The 21,694-nt window shown below is 46.6% G+C and overlaps 1 protein-coding gene across 2 annotated transcripts in view; it reads left to right on the forward strand.

Annotated features, from left to right (window-relative positions):
* ST3GAL5 (ST3 beta-galactoside alpha-2,3-sialyltransferase 5) overlaps positions 1–21,694 on the forward strand; it is a 153,532-nt gene that overhangs the window by 65,784 nt on the left and 66,054 nt on the right. For both annotated transcript variants that reach the window (XM_040335243.1, XM_040335242.1), the window contains exon 2: positions 15,942–16,067. Coding sequence is in view for 1 of the 2 variants with exons in the window: in XM_040335242.1 (XP_040191176.1) it covers positions 16,027–16,067 (41 nt within the window). In the remaining variant the exon portion in view is untranslated. The remainder of the gene's footprint in view (positions 1–15,941; positions 16,068–21,694) is intronic.

Below are 21,694 nucleotides of genomic sequence, written 5' to 3' on the forward strand. Positions count from 1 at the left end.
AAATACCACGCAAAGAAAGCTCTATTTGTGGGGAAAAAATTATTACAATTTTATTTGGGTACAGTGTTGCAAGACTGCGCAATTGTCATTCAAAATGTGACAGCGCTGAAAGATGAAAAATGGCTTGGGCAGGAAGGGGGTGAAAGTGCCTGGTATTAAAGTGGTTGTAAACCCTTTTCCCTACAGGTAAGCCTATAATATGGCTTACCTGTAGCTACCATGAATTTCTCTTAAACCTGCATAGTTTAGGAAATATTCACTGTATACGCATGTGCCAATGTCATCGACACATGCACACTGACGAGCCGGCTCGTGGTGTTATACCAGATGAGGTCTCTTAAGACGAAACGCGTCGGGACAAGCCCTGCTGATGTCATTGTCTTACCCACAAACCTCAATTTTAAGCGCTTGATCCACTTTCTAAATGAGAGTGTTTCCAATTTTCTTTTAATACATTTTTACGTTTATATGGATTCAAACTATGGAGTATTTCCTTTTTTGGTCATGCCATTTTGAATACTTGAGAGGATTCGGTCTGACAAGTTGGCTGCTTCTGCGGACTGCTTCTCGGTGACATCTCTTGACCAATTGAATTGTCTTACAACTTGATCTGGAACCCCAATGTGGAGGTCCCATATTTTTATGGTTGCACCGTAAGCCTTGTTGACTCACTAAGCATATGCCCATATGAGTCCTCTCACTCCGGTAAGCCTCCTCACTAACCAGTGGTGGGTCTATTGTCTGTGTCTTCACTTCAACATTAATGTCACGTGCAGGCCTTTTTTTCAGGGGGAACTTGGGGGAACTCAGTTCCACCACCTTTGGCTCAAACCCTTTGGTGTCTGCTCACCACAATCACTTGTAAACACAGAAGTCTGGTTTCTATGTTTACAAGTGACAGCTTTGTAACCCCCTGAACTCTGCATTCTGTATGTAATGCAATTCTGGTATTTAATGGCCCTTTAAGACCCTTCTACTGTTTGTGAAATCTGAACCGGGTCGTGGTTGAGTTCCTGCACCTATTTTCTGAGAAAAAAAGCTCTGGTCACGTGGAATCCCACTTCTATTTACACCATTTGTTTTCACTGTCCATTCAAAGACTGTTTACGTTTTAAAACGTTTATATTATGGCACATGGACTTTAGTTTGGGTGTGAATTTCACATCTCTTTTTCATTATTCGTTTTTGTGGTCATTGCACAGTGTATATTAGTTTTTGAGCGCTGTTTTTTTTTTTCCTTTTAAAGCGGTCCTCCACCCTAAAGTGGAGTCCCGCTGATCGGAACCCTCCCCCCCTCCGGTGTCACATTTGACACCTTTCAGGGGGGAGGGGGGTGCAGACACCTGTCTAAAGACAGGTATTTGCACCCACTTCCGGCCACACGCTACGGGCGAAAGACGGGCATTCCGTCACATCCCGTCTGTCGCCCGTTGTGTGCTGGGAACACTCGGCTCCCAGCACACAGTGTGTGAGCCAATCGGCGGGCGCAGCGCGACTCGCGCATGCGCCGTAGGGAACCGGGCAGTGAAGCCGCAGCGCTTCACTTCCTGGTTCCCTCAGCGTGGATGGCGGGGGGAGCAGCAGAGTGACGAGCGATCGCTCGTGCTCTGCTGCGATCGGCGCTGGACTCCAGGACAGGTAAGTGTCCTAATATTAAAAGTCAGCAGCTGCAGTATTTGTAGCTGCTGGCTTTTAATATTTTGTTCCCATGGCACATCCGCTTTAAGTACTGTATATATTCGAGTATAAGCCACGTTTTTTCAGCACATTTTTTGTGCTGAAAATGCCCCCCTCTGCTTATACTGGGGTCACCTTTTTGCGCCTGATCTCCCGGATTTGGGGACCTGGAACCGGTCGGACACATGTAGCCCGACTAGGGTGACCACATTTCCAAACTACCATTCAGGGACACCCTCCCTTCCCAAAAATCAGCTTGTGCTGTAACGAATCACAGAACAGTGATTGGACACGAGAGGTGGGATTTATGATTTCTCCAATCACAAGCAGAGGGCAGGGTTGTGCTCCTCCAGGCATTCCCGGCCAGGACAAGTACTGTCAGTGAGTAAAGCAGTGATGTGGCAGCCTTTTTTGGGGGCATAAGATTGGCCCGGGGGGTGGCTGTGTCAGTTTCATTCCGGGACACTGTATTGTCCTGGAATGAATGTGCCCGGGACAGACCTGGAAAATGCGGGACTGTCCCGGGCAATCCGGGACACGTGGTCACCCTAAGCCCCACTCTTCATCTACAAATGTGCAAAGTTTGTTGTTTGGGGAACCTACGGCCGGGGAGCACTGATTTTTCAAACCCGGGCACCCCTTCCATATACTCCCATGTTAAACGTTAATTTCTCCGGTGAATTTGGGGACCCGGTACCAGCCGATCGTAGGTTCCCTAGACTCCCATGTTAAACATCAGTCTAGTCATGGGCACAGTGAGGCATGGGCACAGTGAGGCATGGGCACAGTGAGGTATGGACATAGTGGGGCATGCATATGGACACAGTGAGGCACAGTGAGGCATGCAGATGGACACCCTAGGCTTATAATAGAGTCAATACGTTTTCCCATTTTTTTGTGGTAAAATTAGGTGCCTCGGCCTATATTCGGGTTGGCTTATACTCGAGTATATACGGCATATCATAATGAGCTAGCTCATGCCTTTGCCTTGAAGGTTTTTTTTTTTCCCCCTCCCTGTGGGTTTACAACCACTTTAAGTGGGCAACAATAATGGGATGTTCCTTATTATACAGCTGTGTGCAGGGCCGATCCTCCCTATAGGCTCACTATGCAAGCCGCTTAGGGCCCCGCAAATCTGCGAAAGGGCCCCCCAAATTACTAGAGGCCCCGCCTGGTGAGAAGTAATTTTCGCCCCCTCACCCAGCTTCTAAACTCGCTGGCTGAGTCATTTCTGACAGCAGAACACCCCCTCCCCCCACTTCTCAACTTTCTTTAATGTGACATGTCACTGGGCCAGATTCATGTAGATCAGCGGATCTTTAGATCTGCTAGATCTACGTGTTTTACGATCCGCCGGTGCAATTTAGCGAGGCTAGTGCAGTATTCATCAAGCACTTACCTCGCAAATTGCACCGTCGGATCGTAACTCCCCCCGGCGGAATGCAAATTCCGCGGCTAGGGGGAGTGTACAATTCAAATCAGGCGCGTTCCCGCGCCGATTTAACTGCGCATGGCCCGCCGGCGAAATATCCCAGTGCGCATGCTCCAAATGACGTCGCTAGGACGTCATTGTTAGCGGCGGGTACGTCAATTGCGGCCATCGGTATTCCGGATCGACTTACGCAAATGACGTAAAAATTTGAATCTCGGCGCGGGAACGACGGCCATACTTAACATTAGCTACCCCTCATATAGCAGGGGTAACTATCCGCCGGAAAAAGCCGAACGCAAACGACGTTAAAAAAAGCGACGGGCGGCCGTACGGACTTGAATCGGCGGTTCTCCTCATTTGAATATGCGACGCGTAAAAAAAAGCGACGACACCTAGCGGCCGGCGGGAGATTGCAGCCTAAGATTCGACTGGTGTAAGTCATGTCATTTTGCTTAGGGCCCCAGGGAGGTCAGGATCGGCACTGGCTGTGAAAATACTTCCTCGTTAAAAGTTGGCATGGATTCTGATGCTGTGGGTATGTGCGGGCAGTGGAGAGCGGAGGAATGTTTGTTTAGAGATTTTGGCATTTGTTCTGTTTGTTTCGTCTTGCTGCTGGGACACGGAGCAGTAACAAATCTCTACAGTAACTGCTCTCCCACAATCCTTGTCACATTTCTAAATGCAGGACCAACAATGCTGGGTAAGCCTGCTTCCATCATATATAGGGTTGCCACCTCATCCCTTTAAACCTAAAAACATATGAATTACACGGGTTCGGGCTAAATTATTGCAAATAAGGTTTAATTACCACCTTAATCAGCCACAAAACCTGTGTAATTAATTTATGTTTGGGTTTAAAGGCATGAGGTGGCAACCCTAATCATATACTACAGCTTACTTCCTATTATATTTCTGCTACTTTTACATCCCACTTTGATTTAAAAATCCCATAATAAAAACTTTCAAATGGTCAATAACAAGTGTAAAGGCTGGCCAATTCAGGTTTCCCCCAGCTTTCGTACATACTATTACTCTTTGTACATTTTCTTATTCTTACATTCAGGGTATGCCCTCTTTTCAGGCATACCGACCAGCTAGGCCAAGGCACACCTCAGGCCTTGGTTGTTAGGGTTATCACATTTCTTACTTGTGTATGTATTCAGTTTCTGCATATACCCTTAACTACCCACTGATTTGCAGGCTTTAAAGGTTTCTATGCTGCTGAAAAGTACATTATTTTTAGTAGAAGCTGATTCTTGCAGGTGTAAGGTGTAATACTCAGTGGGGGGAACTTATGAAGTCATTTGCGACTGTTCGAAAGATGTTTTAGTTCGTGTTCTCGTGAAGATCTGGCGCAGAGACAAATCTCACTTGCGGTGCACTCTGTGATGTCATACTTACCTGCTCTGTGCAGTGGTTTTGCACAGAGCAGCCCGATCCTCTTCTTCTGGGGTCCCCCGCTGGCCCTTTGGCTCCTCCTCTTCGGCTAGTGCCCCTATAGAAAGCCACTGTCTATGGGGGCACTCATGTGGGCTCGCTCTTGAGCAGCCCCGTCTGCATTCGTTAATGCAGACCGGGCGACTCGGTCTCCCACCCCCCTCATCACAGCATTTGATTGACAGCAGCGGGAGGCTCCTGCTGTTACTGAATCTGCTCAGTGAGGAGGGAGAGAGCGGCGAGAGCCACTGCTCTCGTGCACATCTCGGGATCAAGCTTAGGTAAATATAAGAGGGGGCTGGGGAGATCCTACAGCTCAGGTTTTTTACCCTAATGCATAGAATGCGTTAAAGTGGGAGTAAACGCCCATCTCTGACTTTTACCTATAGGTAGGCCTGTAATAAGGTTTACCTGTAAGTACTGTAAATATCTCCTAAACCTGCACCGTTTAGGAGATATTTACTGTACATGCAGCCAGTGACGCCACCCTTGCATTCGCTCTGAAGGAATGGCGACCCGGGTCGTTCCTTCAGAGTCCCGTGCCGTAAACTGTGGCTAATGTGCAAGAGTGACATCATTGTGGCTCTGGCCGGAGTCCCCGAAACCTGAAGGAAAACCAGGTGAAGATGTAAGCTGCCTCAGTGGTGACAGCGTGGCACTGGATGGCTTTGTTTTCAGTTAAAGCGGAGTTACGGCAAAAAATAAATACATTTAAAGTAAACCGCTACAAATACTGCAGCGGCTAACTTTTAATATAATGACACTTGCCTGTCCAGGACGCCTGCGATGTCCTCACCCGAAGCCGACCTGTTCCTCGGCTCCCGGGTGGAGTTGCTGGCATCTTCAGTAAGGGAATCAGGGAGTGAAGCTTTGCGGCATCACAGCCTGGTTCCCTGCTGCGCATGCGCAAGTCACGCTGCACGTCCTCACTGGTCCTTGCTGTCTTCTGTGTGTGTGTGGGGGGGGGGGGGGGGGGGGGGGCGATCTATTACCGGAAGTGACAGCAAATACCTGTATTATACAGGTATCTGCTCTCCCCTCCCCCCTGAAAGGTGCCAAATGTGACACCAGAAGGGGGGGGGGGAGAAACCATAAAAGTGAAAGTTCCATTTTGGGTGGAACTCCATTTTAAGTTTCACTGTGGGTAAGAGTACCCAGCAGTGTAGCCTTTTGGCTTTAAGTCGGGAACCCTACTGCACATGTGCGAGGCCCGCTCCCTCTCCTACTACCCCGGCGGCCCGGGGGGGAGGAGGGAACCCCTGCGCTGACGTCACGGCCCGGACTCCTGGAAGTGGGAAATGATACCTGTCTAAGGTGTCCTGTCCCCCCCTCCCCTCGAAATTGTGGCACCGGAGGGGGGGAGGAATCCGATGAGCGGAAGTTCCACTTTTGGGTGTAACTTCCGTTTTAATGTGTCAGTATGGGATGCATACTAGCTCATTATGGCTTTACCTTGCAGGTTGCAAAAAAAACACACCGGTTTACTACCGCCTTAAGATAAAAAAGCGGAGCTCCACCCTATTTGAATACATGAGCTCAATCATACAGCAGCCTCTAATGCAGTTCAAAACGGAAAGTTTTTTTTGTTGTACAGTACCTTTGTTTTCCACATCTTTAACTGTGCTTCCTGTCTGTGTGATTTGCCGGTAGTCTGCGAGTAGTGCGTCATTTCCTGTAACTGCACTGTGTCCTGGGAGCTTTTCTCATTGCTCCCAGGAGTCATTGCGGAGCCTCGCCGCCATGTTGCTACACCCCACACTCCTGCACAGTAATGATAGAGTGAGAAGGGGGCAAGCGGACATATTGTTACACCCACCAGAGTTTTAGATTTCACAGTTATTTTCAACACAAAACGGAGCTTATATGCTTAAAGCGGGAGTTCACCCATTTTTTACCCTTAGATTGATGCTCATTTTGTCTAGGGGAATTGGCTAGTTGTTTTAAAATCGAAGCTGTACTTACCGTTGTAGAGAGCGATCTTCTCCGCCGCTTCCGGGTATGGTCTTCGGGACTGGGTGTTCCTATTTTGATTGACAGGCTTCTGACGGTCGCATCCATCGCGTCACGAGTAGCCGAAAGAAGCCGAACGTCGGTGCGGCTCTATACTGCGCCTGCGCACCGACGTTCGGCTACTTTCGGAAAATCGTGACGCGATGGATGCGACCGTCGGAAGACTTTCAATCAAAATGGGAACGCCCAGTCCCGCAGCCCATACCCGGAAGCGGTATGGGCTGCGGGACAACAATAGTCATAATGCAAAAACTTTATATCAGACAACTCACAATTAAAATTTCATACCATGGTATGAAAAATATTATGAATGCATTTGCGAGGAGCCCCTCAAAGTCACAATTTTGGTTTCACTGGATTGGTTGCATGGGGTAAATCCCTGAAGAAGACTCATGCTCTCTACGAGTTGAAATGCGTTGGGTGCTCATTATTGTAAGATAGACATACTTTATGCATTGAAGATGCTCTGTGTGGTGATTCTCAATACACATTGATTACTTGTTTTGTGTATGTCTGTTATTACAGGGAGTGCAGAATTATTAGGCAAGTTGTATTTTTGAGGATTAATTTTATTATTGAACAACAACCATGTTCTCAATGAACCCAAAAAACTCATTAATATCAAAGCTGAATATTTTTGGAAGTAGTTTTTAGTTTGTTCTTAGTTTTAGCTATTTTAGGGGGATATCTGTGTGTGCAGGTGACTATTACTGTGCATAATTATTAGGCAACTTAACAAAAAAAAAATATATACCCATTTCAATTATTTATTTTTACCAGTGAAACCAATATAACATCTCAACATTCACAAATATACATTTCTGTTATTCAAAAACAAAACAAAAACAAATCAGTGACCAATATAGCCACCTTTCTTTGCAAGGACACTCAAAGGCCTGCCATCCATGGATTCTGTCAGTGTTCTGATCTGTTCACCATCAACATTGCGTGCAGCAGCAACCACAGCCTCCCAGACACTGTTCAGAGAGGTGTACTGTTTTCCCTCCTTGTAAATCTCACATTTGATGATGGACCACAGGTTCTCAATGGGGTTCAGATCAGGTGAACAAGGAGGCCATGTCATTAGTTTTTCTTCTTTTATACCCTTTCTTGCCAGCCACGCTGTGGAGTACTTGGACGCGTGTGATGGAGCATTGTCCTGCATGAAAATCATGTTTTTCTTGAAGGATGCAGACTTCTTCCTGTACCACTGCTTGAAGAAGGTGTCTTCCAGAAACTGGCAGTAGGACTGGGAGTTGAGCTTGACTCCATCCTCAACCCGAAAAGGCCCCACAAGCTCATCTTTGATGATACCAGCCCAAACCAGTACTACACCTCCACCTTGCTGGCGTCTGAGTCGGACTGGAGCTCTCTGCCCTTTACCAATCCAGCCACGGGCCCATCCATCTGGCCCATCAAGACTCACTCTAATTTCAGCAGTCCATAAAACCTTAGAAAAATCATTCTTGAGATATTTCTTGGCCCAGTCTTGACGTTTCAGCTTGTGTGTCTTGTTCAGTGGTGGTCGTCTTTCAGCCTTTCTTACCTTGGCCATGTCTCTGAGTATTGCACACCTTGTGCTTTTGGGCACTCCAGTGATGTTGCAGCTCTGAAATATGGCCAAACTGGTGGCAAGTGGCATCTTGGCAGCTGCACGCTTGACTTTTCTCAGTTCATGGGCAGTTATTTTGCGCCTTGGTTTTTCCACACGCTTCTTGCGACCCTGTTGACTATTTTGAATGAAACGCTTGATTGTTCGATTGTTTAACGCTTCAGAAGCTTTGCAATTTTAAGAGTGCTGCATCCCTCTGCAAGATATCTCACTATTTTTGACTTTTCTGAGCCTGTCAAGTCCTTCTTTTGACCCATTTTGCCAAAGGAAAGGAAGTTGACTAATAATTATGCACACCTGATATAGGGTGTTGATGTCATTAGACCACACCCCTTCTCATTACAGAGATGTACATCACCTAATATGCTTAATTGGTAGTAGGCTTTCGAGCCTATACAGCTTGGAGTAAGACAACATGCATAAAGAGGATGATGTGGTCAAAATACTCATTTGCCTAATAATTCTGCACTCCCTGTAGAATTACTGGACCCTTTTTTAATAGTGTATATTAATAAAAAACTACTTTTTATATTTATAATCATTGTGTATAGTTTGGTGCCTTTAAAGTCCCATTCCATGTATTGTCCACATTGTGTATATTGATATTGCAGGGTTTCTTTTATATTACAGGAAAACCTTGGTTTGCGAGCATAATTCATTCCAGAAACATGCTTGTAATCCAAAGCACTTGTATATCAAAGCATTTTTTTTACAGGGTATAAAAGAGAAGAGAGGCTATGTAACTATATGTAGCAATAAGTTGCTAAATGTTGTACCTTCATTAAATGTAACAAGATTGCTACACTTCGAGTCGCCTCTCTTCTTTTTTATACTCCATTGTGACATGACGCTACTCTTATATCAAGACATCGCTTGTATATGAAGGCAACATTTTTTTTGCTTGTCTTGCAAAATGCTCTCAAACCAAGGTTTTACTGTATTGATGCAGACTTGCTATTCGTCGTCATCACATCAGTAGACATCCATTCTATTTCCAACTTTTTTTGTATTTAAAGCTTTTATTGAACAATTTACAGTTTAAACATATTTCTGCAGGTTATAAGGCAATACTGTGGAAATGCATAAAAGGATATGTGGCTCATGTACATGTAAATACAACAAGTCAGGAACTCATACAAGTTAAACAAGATGCTCAACAAATCTCAGTTGGGTGGAAACCTTCTGTCTATGCTAATCACGAGGTTCCTCACTGGGAGGGGTTATGACTCTATTAACCGCCAGTACATGTGTCCGCGGACGCAAGCCACTTGTCCCAGATTTTGTTGTACTTATCTGGGCAACCTCTGTTGATGTACATGAACTTCTTGTAGGGCAGTGTGTTATTTATATATATTTTCCAGTCATTAACCACTTGCCGCCCGCCAATGACAGATTGACGGTGGCAAAGTGGTTGTAGAATCCTGACCGGACGTCATATGACGTCCTCAGGATTCTGAGCCGCTGCGCGCCCCCGGGGGCGCGCATCGCGGCGATCGTTGTTGCGGGGTGTCAGTCTGACACCCCGCAACACCGGTCTCGGTAAAGAGTCTCTCACGGAGACTCTTTACCACGTGATCAGCCGTGTCGAATCACGGCTGATCACGATGTAAACAGGAAGAGCCGTTGACTGCTCTTCCTCACTCGCGTCTGACAGACGCGGCTCTCCTGACAGGGGGGGTTCGCGCTGATTGTTTATCAGCGCAGCCCCCCCTCGGATCGCCACATGGACCACCAGGGAAGCCCACCCTGGACCACCAGGGAAGGGCAGATCAAAAAAAAAAGGCTGTAAAAAAAAAAAAAAAGCTGTAAAAAAAAAAAGCATTACAAAAAAAAAGATGCCAATCAGTGCCCACACATGGGCACTGACTGGCAACATAGGTTAATCAGTGCCGCCCCAGTGTCCATCAGTGCCACCCCACATTGTCCATCAGTGCCACCCCACAGTGCCCATCCATGCCCAGTGCCCACCTATCAGTGCCCATCTGTGCCACCCATAAGTAGCCATCAGTGCCGCCCATGAGTGCCCATCTGTGCCGCCCATGAGTGCCCATCTGTGCCGCCTATGTGTGCCCATCAGTGCTGCCTATGTGTGCCCATCAGTGCTGCCTATGTGTGCCCATCAGTGCCGCCTATGTGTGCCCATCAGTGCCGCCTATGTGTACCCATCAGTGCCGCATACAAGCGCCGCCAATCAGTGCCACCTCATCTGTGCCAGTCAGTACTACCCCATCGATGTCCATCAGTGCCATCTCATCGGTGCCCATCAGTGCCGCCATATCAGTGCCCGTAATTGAACGAGAAAACGTACTTATTTACAAAAAAATTAACAGAAAAAAATAAAAACTTATTTTTTTTCAAAATTTTCAGTCTTTTTTTAGAGAAATCGCAGAGGTGATCAAATACCACCAAAAGAAAGCTCTATTTGTGGGAAAAAAAGGACGCCAATTTTGTTTGGGTACAGTGTAGCATGACCGCGCAATTGCCATTCAAAGTGCGACAGTGCTGAAAGCTGAAAATTGGCTTGGGTGGGAAGGTGTATACGTGCCCTGTATGGAAGTGGTTAAAGCAGGGGTCTCCAAACTGCGGCCCGAGGGCCAGATGTGGCCCTTTGTTACCCTTTATGCGGCCCTTGGGGCACTATTTCTCCAACTGATATGAGCCACTATTCCTTCCACTGACACTAACAAGGGGGCACTATTTCTTCTGCTGATATCAATGATGGGATACTATTCCTCCTACTGATAGGGGCCCTACTCCTCCTTCTGACCACCAACCCTGAGGCCAAATTTATTCTTACTGGTGCTGGGCCCGGGACATTTTCTGCACCCACTGGCCACAATCCGGCCCTTTCTAAAGGCTGAAGGACAATAAAGTGGCCCTTTGTTTGAAATGTTTGGAGACCCCTGGGTTAAAGCTAGGGGGAATGGGTCTCATCCACTGCCTGGCTATAATTTTCCTTGCAGAGAACAGTGTTTCATGTAGGAATGTTTTGGTGAATTTGTCCATCTCAGAATCAGGGAATATCCCTAGTAGACATTGTTTGGGATCCAGGGTTAAGGGGGATCCCATGTCATCATGTAGGAAGTCCACAATCTGCTTCCATAGACTCTGAAGGACCGGGCACGCCCAAATTAAATGGGAAAAAAAAACCCGTTGCCTGTTTACACATTGTGCACAAGGTAGAAGACTGTTGCCTAAAGCGGGCTACTCTTAGGGGGGGGTAAGATATGCTCTTTGCACGATATACAACTGGGTCAACCTGTCAGAGAGTTTGGGGGATACAGTCTTGCATGAGTCAAGTGCTTCACTCCACTCATCATCTTCCAGCAGGCCCACCTCTCTTTCCCATCTTGGTTTAAGGTTGTAGGCTAGCACGGTTGATGATGGGGTTAGGAGCATGACATAAAAATCAGAAATCAGCCTCCGTGGATCCTCCCCCTTAACTACTGCCATAACAACATTAGGAGTGGACTGTGGTAAAGGCTGGGTGAACTGTGCCTGAACTGCATGGTGTACCTGAAAGAATTGAAAGAGTAGTGAATTGGGCAGTAGGAACTCGTTTTGGAGTCTCTCAAAGTTTTCAAGTGTGCCATTCGAAAATATGTGGTGCAAGTAATATATCCCATGTTCGCTCCATATGTTTGTGTTAGGGATCGAGATAAAATCTGGAAGTATATTATGGTGCCATAGAGGGGTATAATCGTTGTGGTTAGGGGTCCCCAACATCTTGGCAGCAATGTCCCATATGCGCCTATATTGGAACAGGAGAGACCCCCGGTCCCTGCCAGAGCTGACCCCCCTGTGGCCCACTGCGATTACAGTAGGTAGATCTGTGGTCAGTTGCGCCCACTGTGGGCAGAGGAGTGTGAGGAATCTTAGTCTGTCTGTTTTATCAATGTGGTATAGCTGAGACAGTTGGGATGCAAGGTAATAGAGATTCAGGTCCGGGACGGCCGTTCCACTCAGGTCAGTAGGGTTCTTAGGGACTCTCCAGGCCAGCTTATGTCTGTTGGTGCCCCAGATAAATGTCCTGAGTATGGCCTCCATTGATTTAAAACGTTTTAAGGGGAAGTATACGGGCGTATGCCAGAGTATGTACAATATTTTGGGAAGTAGTATCATTTTAATAATATTAATGCGTCCCCATACACCAAGGGGCAGTCTCGCCCACACCTGAGTCCTAGACTTGATGAGATTGAAAAAGGGCTCTATGTTCAGTGATATATGGTCAGCCGGTGTCCTATTCACCAACACTTCAAGATATTTAATAGTGTTTACTCGCTGAAGAGGTAACTGTTCCTGTAGCCTGGGAGAGGGGAAGCTGTCCATGGGGAGTATTTGGGATTTTTCCCAGTTAATTTTGAGGCCGGAAAACTGGACAAAATGTTTGATCGTGTGTAGCGCCTTCTGAAGGGATGTGGCGGGGTCGGCTAGATACAGTAGTGTGTCATCTGCATATAGGCTAATTTTCTCAGTCAGGGATACAAGGCAAAGACCCTGGATCTCAGGGTCGTCTCTAATGGAGATTGCAAGTGGCTCCGCTGCCAGACCATAAAGGAGCGGGGACAGTGGGCAGCCCTGTCTAGTGCCCCTGGACAGGTCGAACGTCTGGGAAGCCCTCCCGTTGGCCACTACCTTACCCTTGGGCTCCAGGTATAGCAGTTGCACCCACTTAATAAAGTTGGGCCCAAAGCCAAAGTTGTGTAAGCATCCCCAAAGGTATCTCCACTCCACCGAATCAAAGGCCTTAGCTGTGTCCAAGGCCACCACCACCCGTGACCCAACATTAGTGTGTATCGTTTGTAAGTTAATATATAATTTTCTGAGGTTGAATGAGACGTTACGCCCCAGCATAAATCCGGCTTGGTCTGCATGTATCAGGGTCAGTATCATTTGGTTAAGGCGGAGAGCAAGCACTTTGGCCAAAATCTTTATGTCCACCTGGAGGAGCGATATGGGTCTATAAGATTCCGGGAGGTCCGGGTCTTTGCCCGGTTTGGGTATGAGGATAATAACCGCTTCGCTCATCGATGGGGGCAGAGTGGAGTTGTCGAACAAGTGGTTATAGAGGGATAATAACTTGGGAGTAAGTATCTCGCTATATTGAGCATAGAATTCTATGGGTAACCCGTCCGAACCCGGGGCCATGGATCTAGCAAAGCTCGCAACCGCTGTAGCTATTTCATCCTGTGTGAGAGGCGCGTCTAGCATAGCCATTTGGGCATCATTTAACTGTGGGAAAGTAATTCCCGCCAGTAGATCCTCCAATTGGGCTTCGGTGGTAGAGACCTGAGTCGTGTAAAGCTGTTTGTAGAAGTCCCTAAACCTGGCGGCCACAGCCTGGGGCTCCGTGATCCTCTCCACGTTAGGGCCAGTAAGCGATATGACAGTGGGGGGGTCCATCCTCGGTATGTGCTAGATAGGCTAGCAGTTTACCTGCTCTCTCCCCGTGCTCAAACAATTTTTGCCTGGCAAAGAAAAGCTTTTTTCCTGGCTGACTCGTGCTGTAACTGGTTGACCACCCTGGTTTGCAACTTAAGTTGGGCAGCCCCAGCAGGAGAGGGGTCTAACAGATAATTTTCAGAGGAGGACAAGTCCCGTATTGCTCCGTCCAGTGCGGCTGCTGAGTTGGCCTTCAGCCTGTTGATATGGGATGTCAGAGTCAGGCGTGCGTGTAGTTTAAAGGTTTCCCATACTATATCTGGGGACGCGGATTCGTCATTCTCAAGAAAGTAGGTCCTTCAACTGTTACCATCTCGTCACCCTCCGAAAGCAGGGTGAGACAAAATGGGTTCAGGCGCCATGTACGAGGTGGGTTGTCTAGTGGGACACAGAAGCTAATCCAATATGGGCTATGGTCTGAAAGTAGCCTAGGGGAAAACGCCGCACTCAGCAACCTTGGAGTGAGGGTGTTGGAGATTAGTATGAAGTCTATGCGGGACATAGTGTTATGAGTGGCTGAGAAACAGGAGTTTCTCAGCCCGTGCAGGAATTTAAAGCACCAGGTATCGGTGAGATTAAAGGAGGCGATAAGTCGGGAGAATCTAGTGTGAGTTGGAGCTGTATTAGGTAGTGGTGATGGTGAGAGTTTGTCTAGTGCTGAGTTAAGCGTGATATTAAAATCCCCCAACCACACCGCCTGAATCGAAGGATGACGAGTCATATACAGCAAGCCTGTAACTATAGCAGAGCAAAATGGGGGAGGTACAGAAAATGCCTTTAAAAGAAAAGGTTCACCATATAGTTTAACGGAAAGAAAAACATATCGCCCCTGCGGGTCAGACTGGACATCACAGAGCTCAAAATGTACAGACTTGGCCACCAAGACTGAGAATTCAAATTTCAACTTTACATGTCTCTGCGGACTCATGACCATATCTTCTGTTATGCTACCATTCACCAACACATCTAGAACAATGTTCAGCACATTGGTGGTTGAATGCCTTACCAATACAAGTTTTTAGGACTTTTTGACAACGATTTTTAAGGTTGTATTTGTTGATGTATAATTGCTAATATTAATTTTGTTGTATTTTGTTGTATTATTGTAGCCGTATCTCCCAATGAAGCAGATTTGTAATCTGGTAGACATTTATCATTGTGATGGCATCCTTGAGTCCATTTTGTTGTGTTTGCCCTGTTGCAATTGCAAACAGAGAAGCAGTCAGATGGCTGGGAGAGGAACCGTCATATGCAGACACATCATTACTACAGTAAAACCTTGGATTGAGAGTAACTTGGTTTGCAAGTCAAGCCAAATTTTTTAATACATTTTGACTTGATATACAAGCGATGTCTTGATATACAAGTAGCATCATGTCACAACTGAGTATAAAAGTGAATAGAGGCGCTTCTAAGGCAGCGTACACACGGGCAAACATGTACGATGAAACCGGTCCGCCGGACCGTTTTCACCGTACATGTCTGCCTGGGGATTTCTGTACGATGGCTGTACTAACCATCGTACAGAAATCCGCGCGTAAACAATACGCAGGGCGTGTCCGCGGCCTCGCCGCGACGATGACGCGGCGACGTGGGCGGGCCTGCCAGTTAAATGCTTCCACGCATGCGTCGAAGTCATTCGACGCATGCGAGGGATGGCGGGCGCTCGGACATGTACGGTAGGTCTGTACAGACGACCGAACATGTCCGAGCGGGCAGGATTCCAGCGGACTGTTTTAAAACAAGTCCAGGAATATTTGTCCGCTGGGAAAAGGCCCGGCGGGCAAATGTTTGCTGGAATTCTGTCCGCTCGGTCCTACACACGACCGAACATGTCTGCTGAAACTGGCCCGCGGACCAGTTTCAGCATACATGTTTGGTCGTGTGTATGGGGCCTTAGTGTAGCAATATGGTTACATTTACTGAAGGTAAAACATTTAGCAACAGATTGGTACACTTAGAGGCGCCTCTCTTCTCTTTTATACTCTGTAGCTCCTGCTGGATTTTGCTTCTAATCCCCTTGGGGAGGCTTCCATTTGTGGATGGACATTTTATGGTTACACAACCTATCGCATTGCTATAATCTTTTTATATGGACTATAAACTGAAGGACCTCTGAATAAATGGTTGTGGAACAAATCATTTGAGTTTCCATTATTTCTTATGGGGAAATTTGCTTTGATATACAAGTGCTTTGGATTGCAAGCATGTTTCTATAACAAATTATGCTCGCACTCCAAGGCTTTATTGTACTTTGCTGCAAGGGTGTCTATTGATCTTCCAGAGGAGAGTTACTTTAGTTCTCATGGTGCTCCTCTCTGTTGCTCACAGGTCTGCTGCATGAAGACAATCGATTCTACGTTTCCCTCTATGTTGCTCTACGTGGTCTGTGAGTGATTGGCATCAGAATCAAAAAATGAGGCCCATCTGTAAACGCTGCTGCAGGATCCTCTTCAGGTATGTGTACTGTATCTTTAACTGGTCCATTTATCCCTGCGATTGTTGAGAAATGATAAGTCCCTGCACATCCTGACAGCCATTTTTGGGGCATTCAATAAACAGGGGCAGATTACTAGCTTACATTTTAGCTTGGTGTGAATTTAGCAGATGTCAGAAAATATAACCCAACTTGTCTTCGTAGACCTGTTAGAACAAGGATTCTCAACCAGGGTTCCTCCAGAGGTTGTTAGGGGTTCCTTGAGCAATGGCCAATTTCTGCCCCTCAACTTCCCACTGACACCATTGATCTCTTTAGATATCTGTAAGGAGGCAATTCTTCCCAATAACCAAAGTGTAAAGCCTCATACACACGATCGGACTTCCAACTGACTTTTCTGTGTTTTTTGCTCCGAAGGGCGTTGTCCATGAACATGGTATGCATACACACGACAGCCAACAAACACGAATGTAGTGACGTAATAGATGTACTACGTGTTTTTTCTGCTCTTTACCGCCACCCTTTGGACAACTTCTGCTATTGTTGTCTGATCTTTAGCATTGGTTCTGAGGATGCGTGTTTGTACTTTTGACTTTAGTTGGATTGGATTAGCCAACGTAGGACATTTGTTGCCAGAAAGTTTGTCTGTTCTCACAACTAACATTTGTCCGATGAAAAAAGGGAAAATGTTTGTCCGATGGAGCATACACACGGTCGGAGTGTCCGGTCAATCGGGTCCGATCGTGTGTATGGGCCTTATGGAGCATCACACTAATGTATCAGAGGTTGTAGATATAGTACCTTTTAGCAGGGGTTTGCCGAGACTGGTAAATTCTTTCAAAGGTTCCTCTGTGTTGAAAAGGTTGAGAAAGGGTGTGTGGACTGGTAGAACAATACTAACCAGGGGCGGACTGACAACTCATGGGGCCCCGGGCAATAGAAGATTATGGGGCCCCCGGGCAATAAGCGATTATGGGCCCCCCAGGCAATAGAATATGGGGCCATACAGTATACATACACACTATGAAGGTACTGGAGAGGCGGGGCAGCTATAATCTTGGGATTTTTAGACCAAAAGGATGTCTGTAAGGGACATTTCAGGGACAGATGTAAAAAAACACAGGTTTTTACATACTGTCCCTTGTTTTACTGAGGCTGGCAACCCTGATGGGTCCCCCTAGTGGCATGGGGCCCTCGGGCAGTGCCCGAGTGCCCCCGAATGGTCAGTCCGCCCCTGATACTAACCATTATATGAACACGTGCCTGGAATCCCAGTTGGTTTCACGTGGTGACTGAAAGGAAGTTTGAACTCAACTAACTTCCTTTCCACCTCACCTGAAAAAATTAATAAATCAGGAACACTCTCATAGCTTGGCGGGAAATCAAAAAACTCTTCATATTCCAATATCCTCTTCTCAATTGATCCATGCCTAGTTTTCCCCCAGGCCATAATTGAAAGCTTATTATCTTTGGGACTCCCGAGGTATTAAATGCCTTCAAGATATACTAAAAAAAGATGGCCAGATGTTGCAGTTTCCCTTTTTTCGGGGTTTGCTCTAACTACTTAAGCTCCGGACCATTTTGCTGGCAAAAGACCAGAGCACTTTTTGCGATTTGGCACTGCGTCGCTTTAACTGACAATTGCGCGGTCGTGCGACGTGGCTCCCAAACAAAATTTACGTCCTTTTTTTCCCACAAATAGAGCTTTCTTTTGATCACCTCTGCGGTTTTTATTTTTTGCGCTATGGCCGCTAAGTGATATCACACGGGAGTGCGCCCGCAAACTAATCCCCTTGGGAGAGCATTTCCCAGAGAGGGATTAGCTCCTGCGGGGAGGAGACGAGACAGCCGCCTAGGGAACCGAGAAGACGAGGCTCGGGGCCACTTTGTGCAAAACGAACTGCACAGTGGAGGTAAGTATGGTATGTTTGTTATATAAAAAAATAAATAAAAAAAATCAACCTTTTACAACCCCTTTAACCACTTGACAACTGGGCACTTAAACACCCTTAATAACCAGACCAATTTTCAGCTTTCGGTGCTCTCACATTTTGAATGACAATAACTCAGTCATACAACACTGTAACCAAATGAAATTTTTGTCCTTTTTTTCCCACAAATAGAGCTTTCTTTTGGTGGTATTTGATCACCTCTGCGGTTTTTATTTTTTTCGCTATAAATGAAAAAAGAACGAAAATTTTGTAAAAAAATGAATTTTTCTTCATTTCTATTATAAGATTTTGCAAAAAATGAATTTTTCTTCATAAATTTGGCCTAAAATGTATACTGCTACATATCTTTGGTAAAAAAAAAAAAAAAAAATTTGGATATTATTTAGTCTGGGTGAAAGTTATAGGGTCTACAAGCTATGGTACCAATTACTGAAAATTGATCAATTTGATCACATCTGAAGTACTGACGGCCTATCTCATTTCTTGAGACCCTAACATGCCAGAAAAGTACAAATACCCCCTAAATGACCCCTTTTTGGAAAGAAGACATTCCAAGGTATTTAGAAAGAGGCATGGTGAGTTTTTTGAAGTTGTCATTTTTTCCCACAATTCTTTGCAAAATCAAGGTTTTTTTTTTTTTGTTTTTTTTCCACAAAAGTTTCATATTAGCAGGTTATTTCTCACACACAGCATATGCATACCACAAATTACACCCCAAAACACATTCTGCTATTCCTCCCGAGTATGGCGATACCACATGTGTGAGACTTTTACACAGCGTGGCCACATACAGAGGCCCGACATGCAGGGAGCACCATCAGGCGTTCTGGAACACCCAGACCAATTCTGACATTCCTCTCCTACATGTAAAAATCATCATTTATTTGCTAGAAAATTACATAGAACCCCAAAACATTATATATGCTTTTTTAGCAAAGACCCTAGAGAATACAATGGCGGTCGTTGCAACTTTTTATCGCGCATGGTATTTGCACAGCAATTTTTCGAACGCATTTTTTTGGGAAATAAAACAGTTTTGTGCTTTTTAAAAAAAAAAACATTAAAGTTAGCCCAATGTTTTTGCATAATATGAAAGACGAAGTTACGCCGAGTAAATAGATACCCAACATGTCACCCTTCAATATTGCACACGCTTGTGGAATGGCGCCAAACTTCGCTACTTAAAAATCCCCATAGGTGACGTTTTAAATGTTTTTACTGGTTACATGTTTTTAGTTACAGAGGAGGTCTGGGGCCAAAATGATTGCTCTCGCTCTAACGTTCGCAGCGATACCCCACATGTGTGGTTTGAACTCAGTTTTCATATGTGGGCGGGACTTACGTACACATTCGCTTCTGTATACGAGCACGCGGGAACAGGGGCGCTTTAAATATTTATTTTTTATTTTTATTGTTCATTTTACTTAATTTATTTTAGTTTGACACGTTTTTCCCCAAAAATAAATGTTTTGATCACTTTTATTCCAATTACAAGGAATGTAAACATCCCTTGTAATAGGAATATAGCATGACAGGTCCTCTTTACAGTGAGATATGGGGTCAATAAGACCCCACATCTCACCTCTAGGCTGGGAAGCTTGGAAAAAAACAAGAAAAAAAACAAGAAAAAAAACGATCCTGGCTTCGATCGCAGCGGTGAGTCAGAAGAAGCACCGGAGGGCGAAGGGAGTGGGGACGTCCCTTTTTGCCTCCCGTAAGAACGATCAAGAGGCGGAACAGCCGCCATGATCGTTCTTATGGTGTAGAGAATCGCCGGCTGAAAAAAATGATATCTGAATGATGCCTGTAGCTGCAGGCATCATTTAGATATCCCTGCACAAAGTCAAGGACCTCATATGACGTGGGCGGGAAGTGGTTAAAACACATTTTTTTCCCCAGAGTATTTTCTGGGTATTGCAAAGTATTGGCCGGGGTATTGCAAAGTATTGGTGTGGGGGTATTGCAGAGTATGGTGCGGGGGTATTGCAGAGTATGGTGCGGGGGTATTGCAGAGTATTGGTGCGGGGGTATTGCAGAGTATGGTGCGGGGGTATTGCAGAGTATGGTGCGGGGGTATTGCAGAGTATTGGTGCGGGGGTATTGCAGAGTATTGGTGCGGGGGTATTGCAGAGTATTGTGTGGGGGGTATTGCAGAGTATGGTGCGGGGGTATTGCAGAGTATTGTGCGTGGGGTATTGCAGAGTATTGTGTGGGGGGTATTGCAGAGTATTGTGTGGGGGGTATTGCAGAGTATGGTGCGGGGGTATTGCAGAGTATTGGTGCGGGGGTATTGCAGAGTATTGGTGCGGGGGTATTGCAGAGTATTGGTGCGGGGGTATTGCAGAGTATTGTGCGTGGGGTATTGCAGAGTATTGTGCGTGGGGTATTGCAGAGTATTGTGCGTGGGGTATTGCAGAGTATTGTGCGTGGGGTATTGCAGAGTATTGTGCGTGGGGTATTGCAGAGTATTGTGCGTGGGGTATTGCAGAGTATTGTGCGTGGGGTATTGCAGAGTATTGTGCGTGGGGTATTGCAGAGTATTGTGCGTGGGGTATTGCAGAGTATTGCGCGGGGGGTATTGCAGAGTATTGCGCAAGGGGTACTGCAGAGTACTGGCAGGGGGTATTGCAGAGTATTGCGCGGGGGTATTGCAGAGTATTGCGCGGGGGGTATTGCAGAGTATTGCGCAAGGGGTACTGCAGAGTACTGGCAGGGGGTACTGCAGAGTATTGCGCGGGGGTATTGCAGAGTATTGCGCGGGGGTATTGCAGAGTATTGCGCGGAGGTATTGCAGAGTATTGCGCGGGGGTATTGCAGAGTATTGCGCGGGGGTATTGCAGAGTATTGCGCGGGGGTATTGCAGAGTATTGCGCGGGGGTATTGCAGAGTATTGCGCAAGGGGTACTGCAGAGTATTGCGCGGGGGTACTGCAGAGTATTGCGCGGGGGTATTGCAGAGTATTGCGCGGGTGTTTTGCAGAGTATTGCGCGGGTGTTTTGCAGAGTATTGCGCGGGTGTTTTGCAGAGTATTGCGCGGGTGTTTTGCAGAGTATTGCGCGGGTGTTTTGCAGAGTATTGCGCGGGTGTTTTGCAGAGTATTGCGCGGGTGTTTTGCAGAGTATTGCGCGGGGGTATTGCAGAGTATTGCGCGGGGGTATTGCAGAGTATTGCGCGGGTGTTTTGCATAGTATTGCGCGGGTGTTTTGCAGAGTATTGCGCGGGTGTTTTGCAGAGTATTGCGCGGGTGTTTTGCAGAGTATTGCGCGGGTGTTTTGCAGAGTATTGCGCGGGGGTATTGCAGGGAAGGCAGAGCATTGCAGAGTATTGCGCAGGGAAGGCAGAGTATTGCAGGGGTTAATGCAGGGATGGCTGAGCAGGGATGGATGGATCTGTGACTGCAATAGTCACAGATCCATCCCACACTGCTGCTGCCATCCGCGCTCTCCTCTCACACTGTACCGATCGGTACAGCGAGAGGAGGGAGGAACCGGCGTCATCAGATGACGCCGGTTTGTTTACCTGTGGTCGCGCCGTCATTGGACGGCGCGATCACATGGTAAAAGACCGGCGTTGCCGGTCAGTTACCGTGATCTGTGTAGCGCCGGGTCTCATAGACCCGGCGCGCACAGAATTTTCTGTGTGCGCGCCCAAAGCGGCGCGCATTACTGCTTCTGGTGGGCGCCGTTTCAGAACGG

This window comes from Rana temporaria, chromosome 1 (assembly GCF_905171775.1).
Source record: "Rana temporaria chromosome 1, aRanTem1.1, whole genome shotgun sequence".
NCBI lineage: Eukaryota > Metazoa > Chordata > Amphibia > Anura > Ranidae > Rana > Rana temporaria.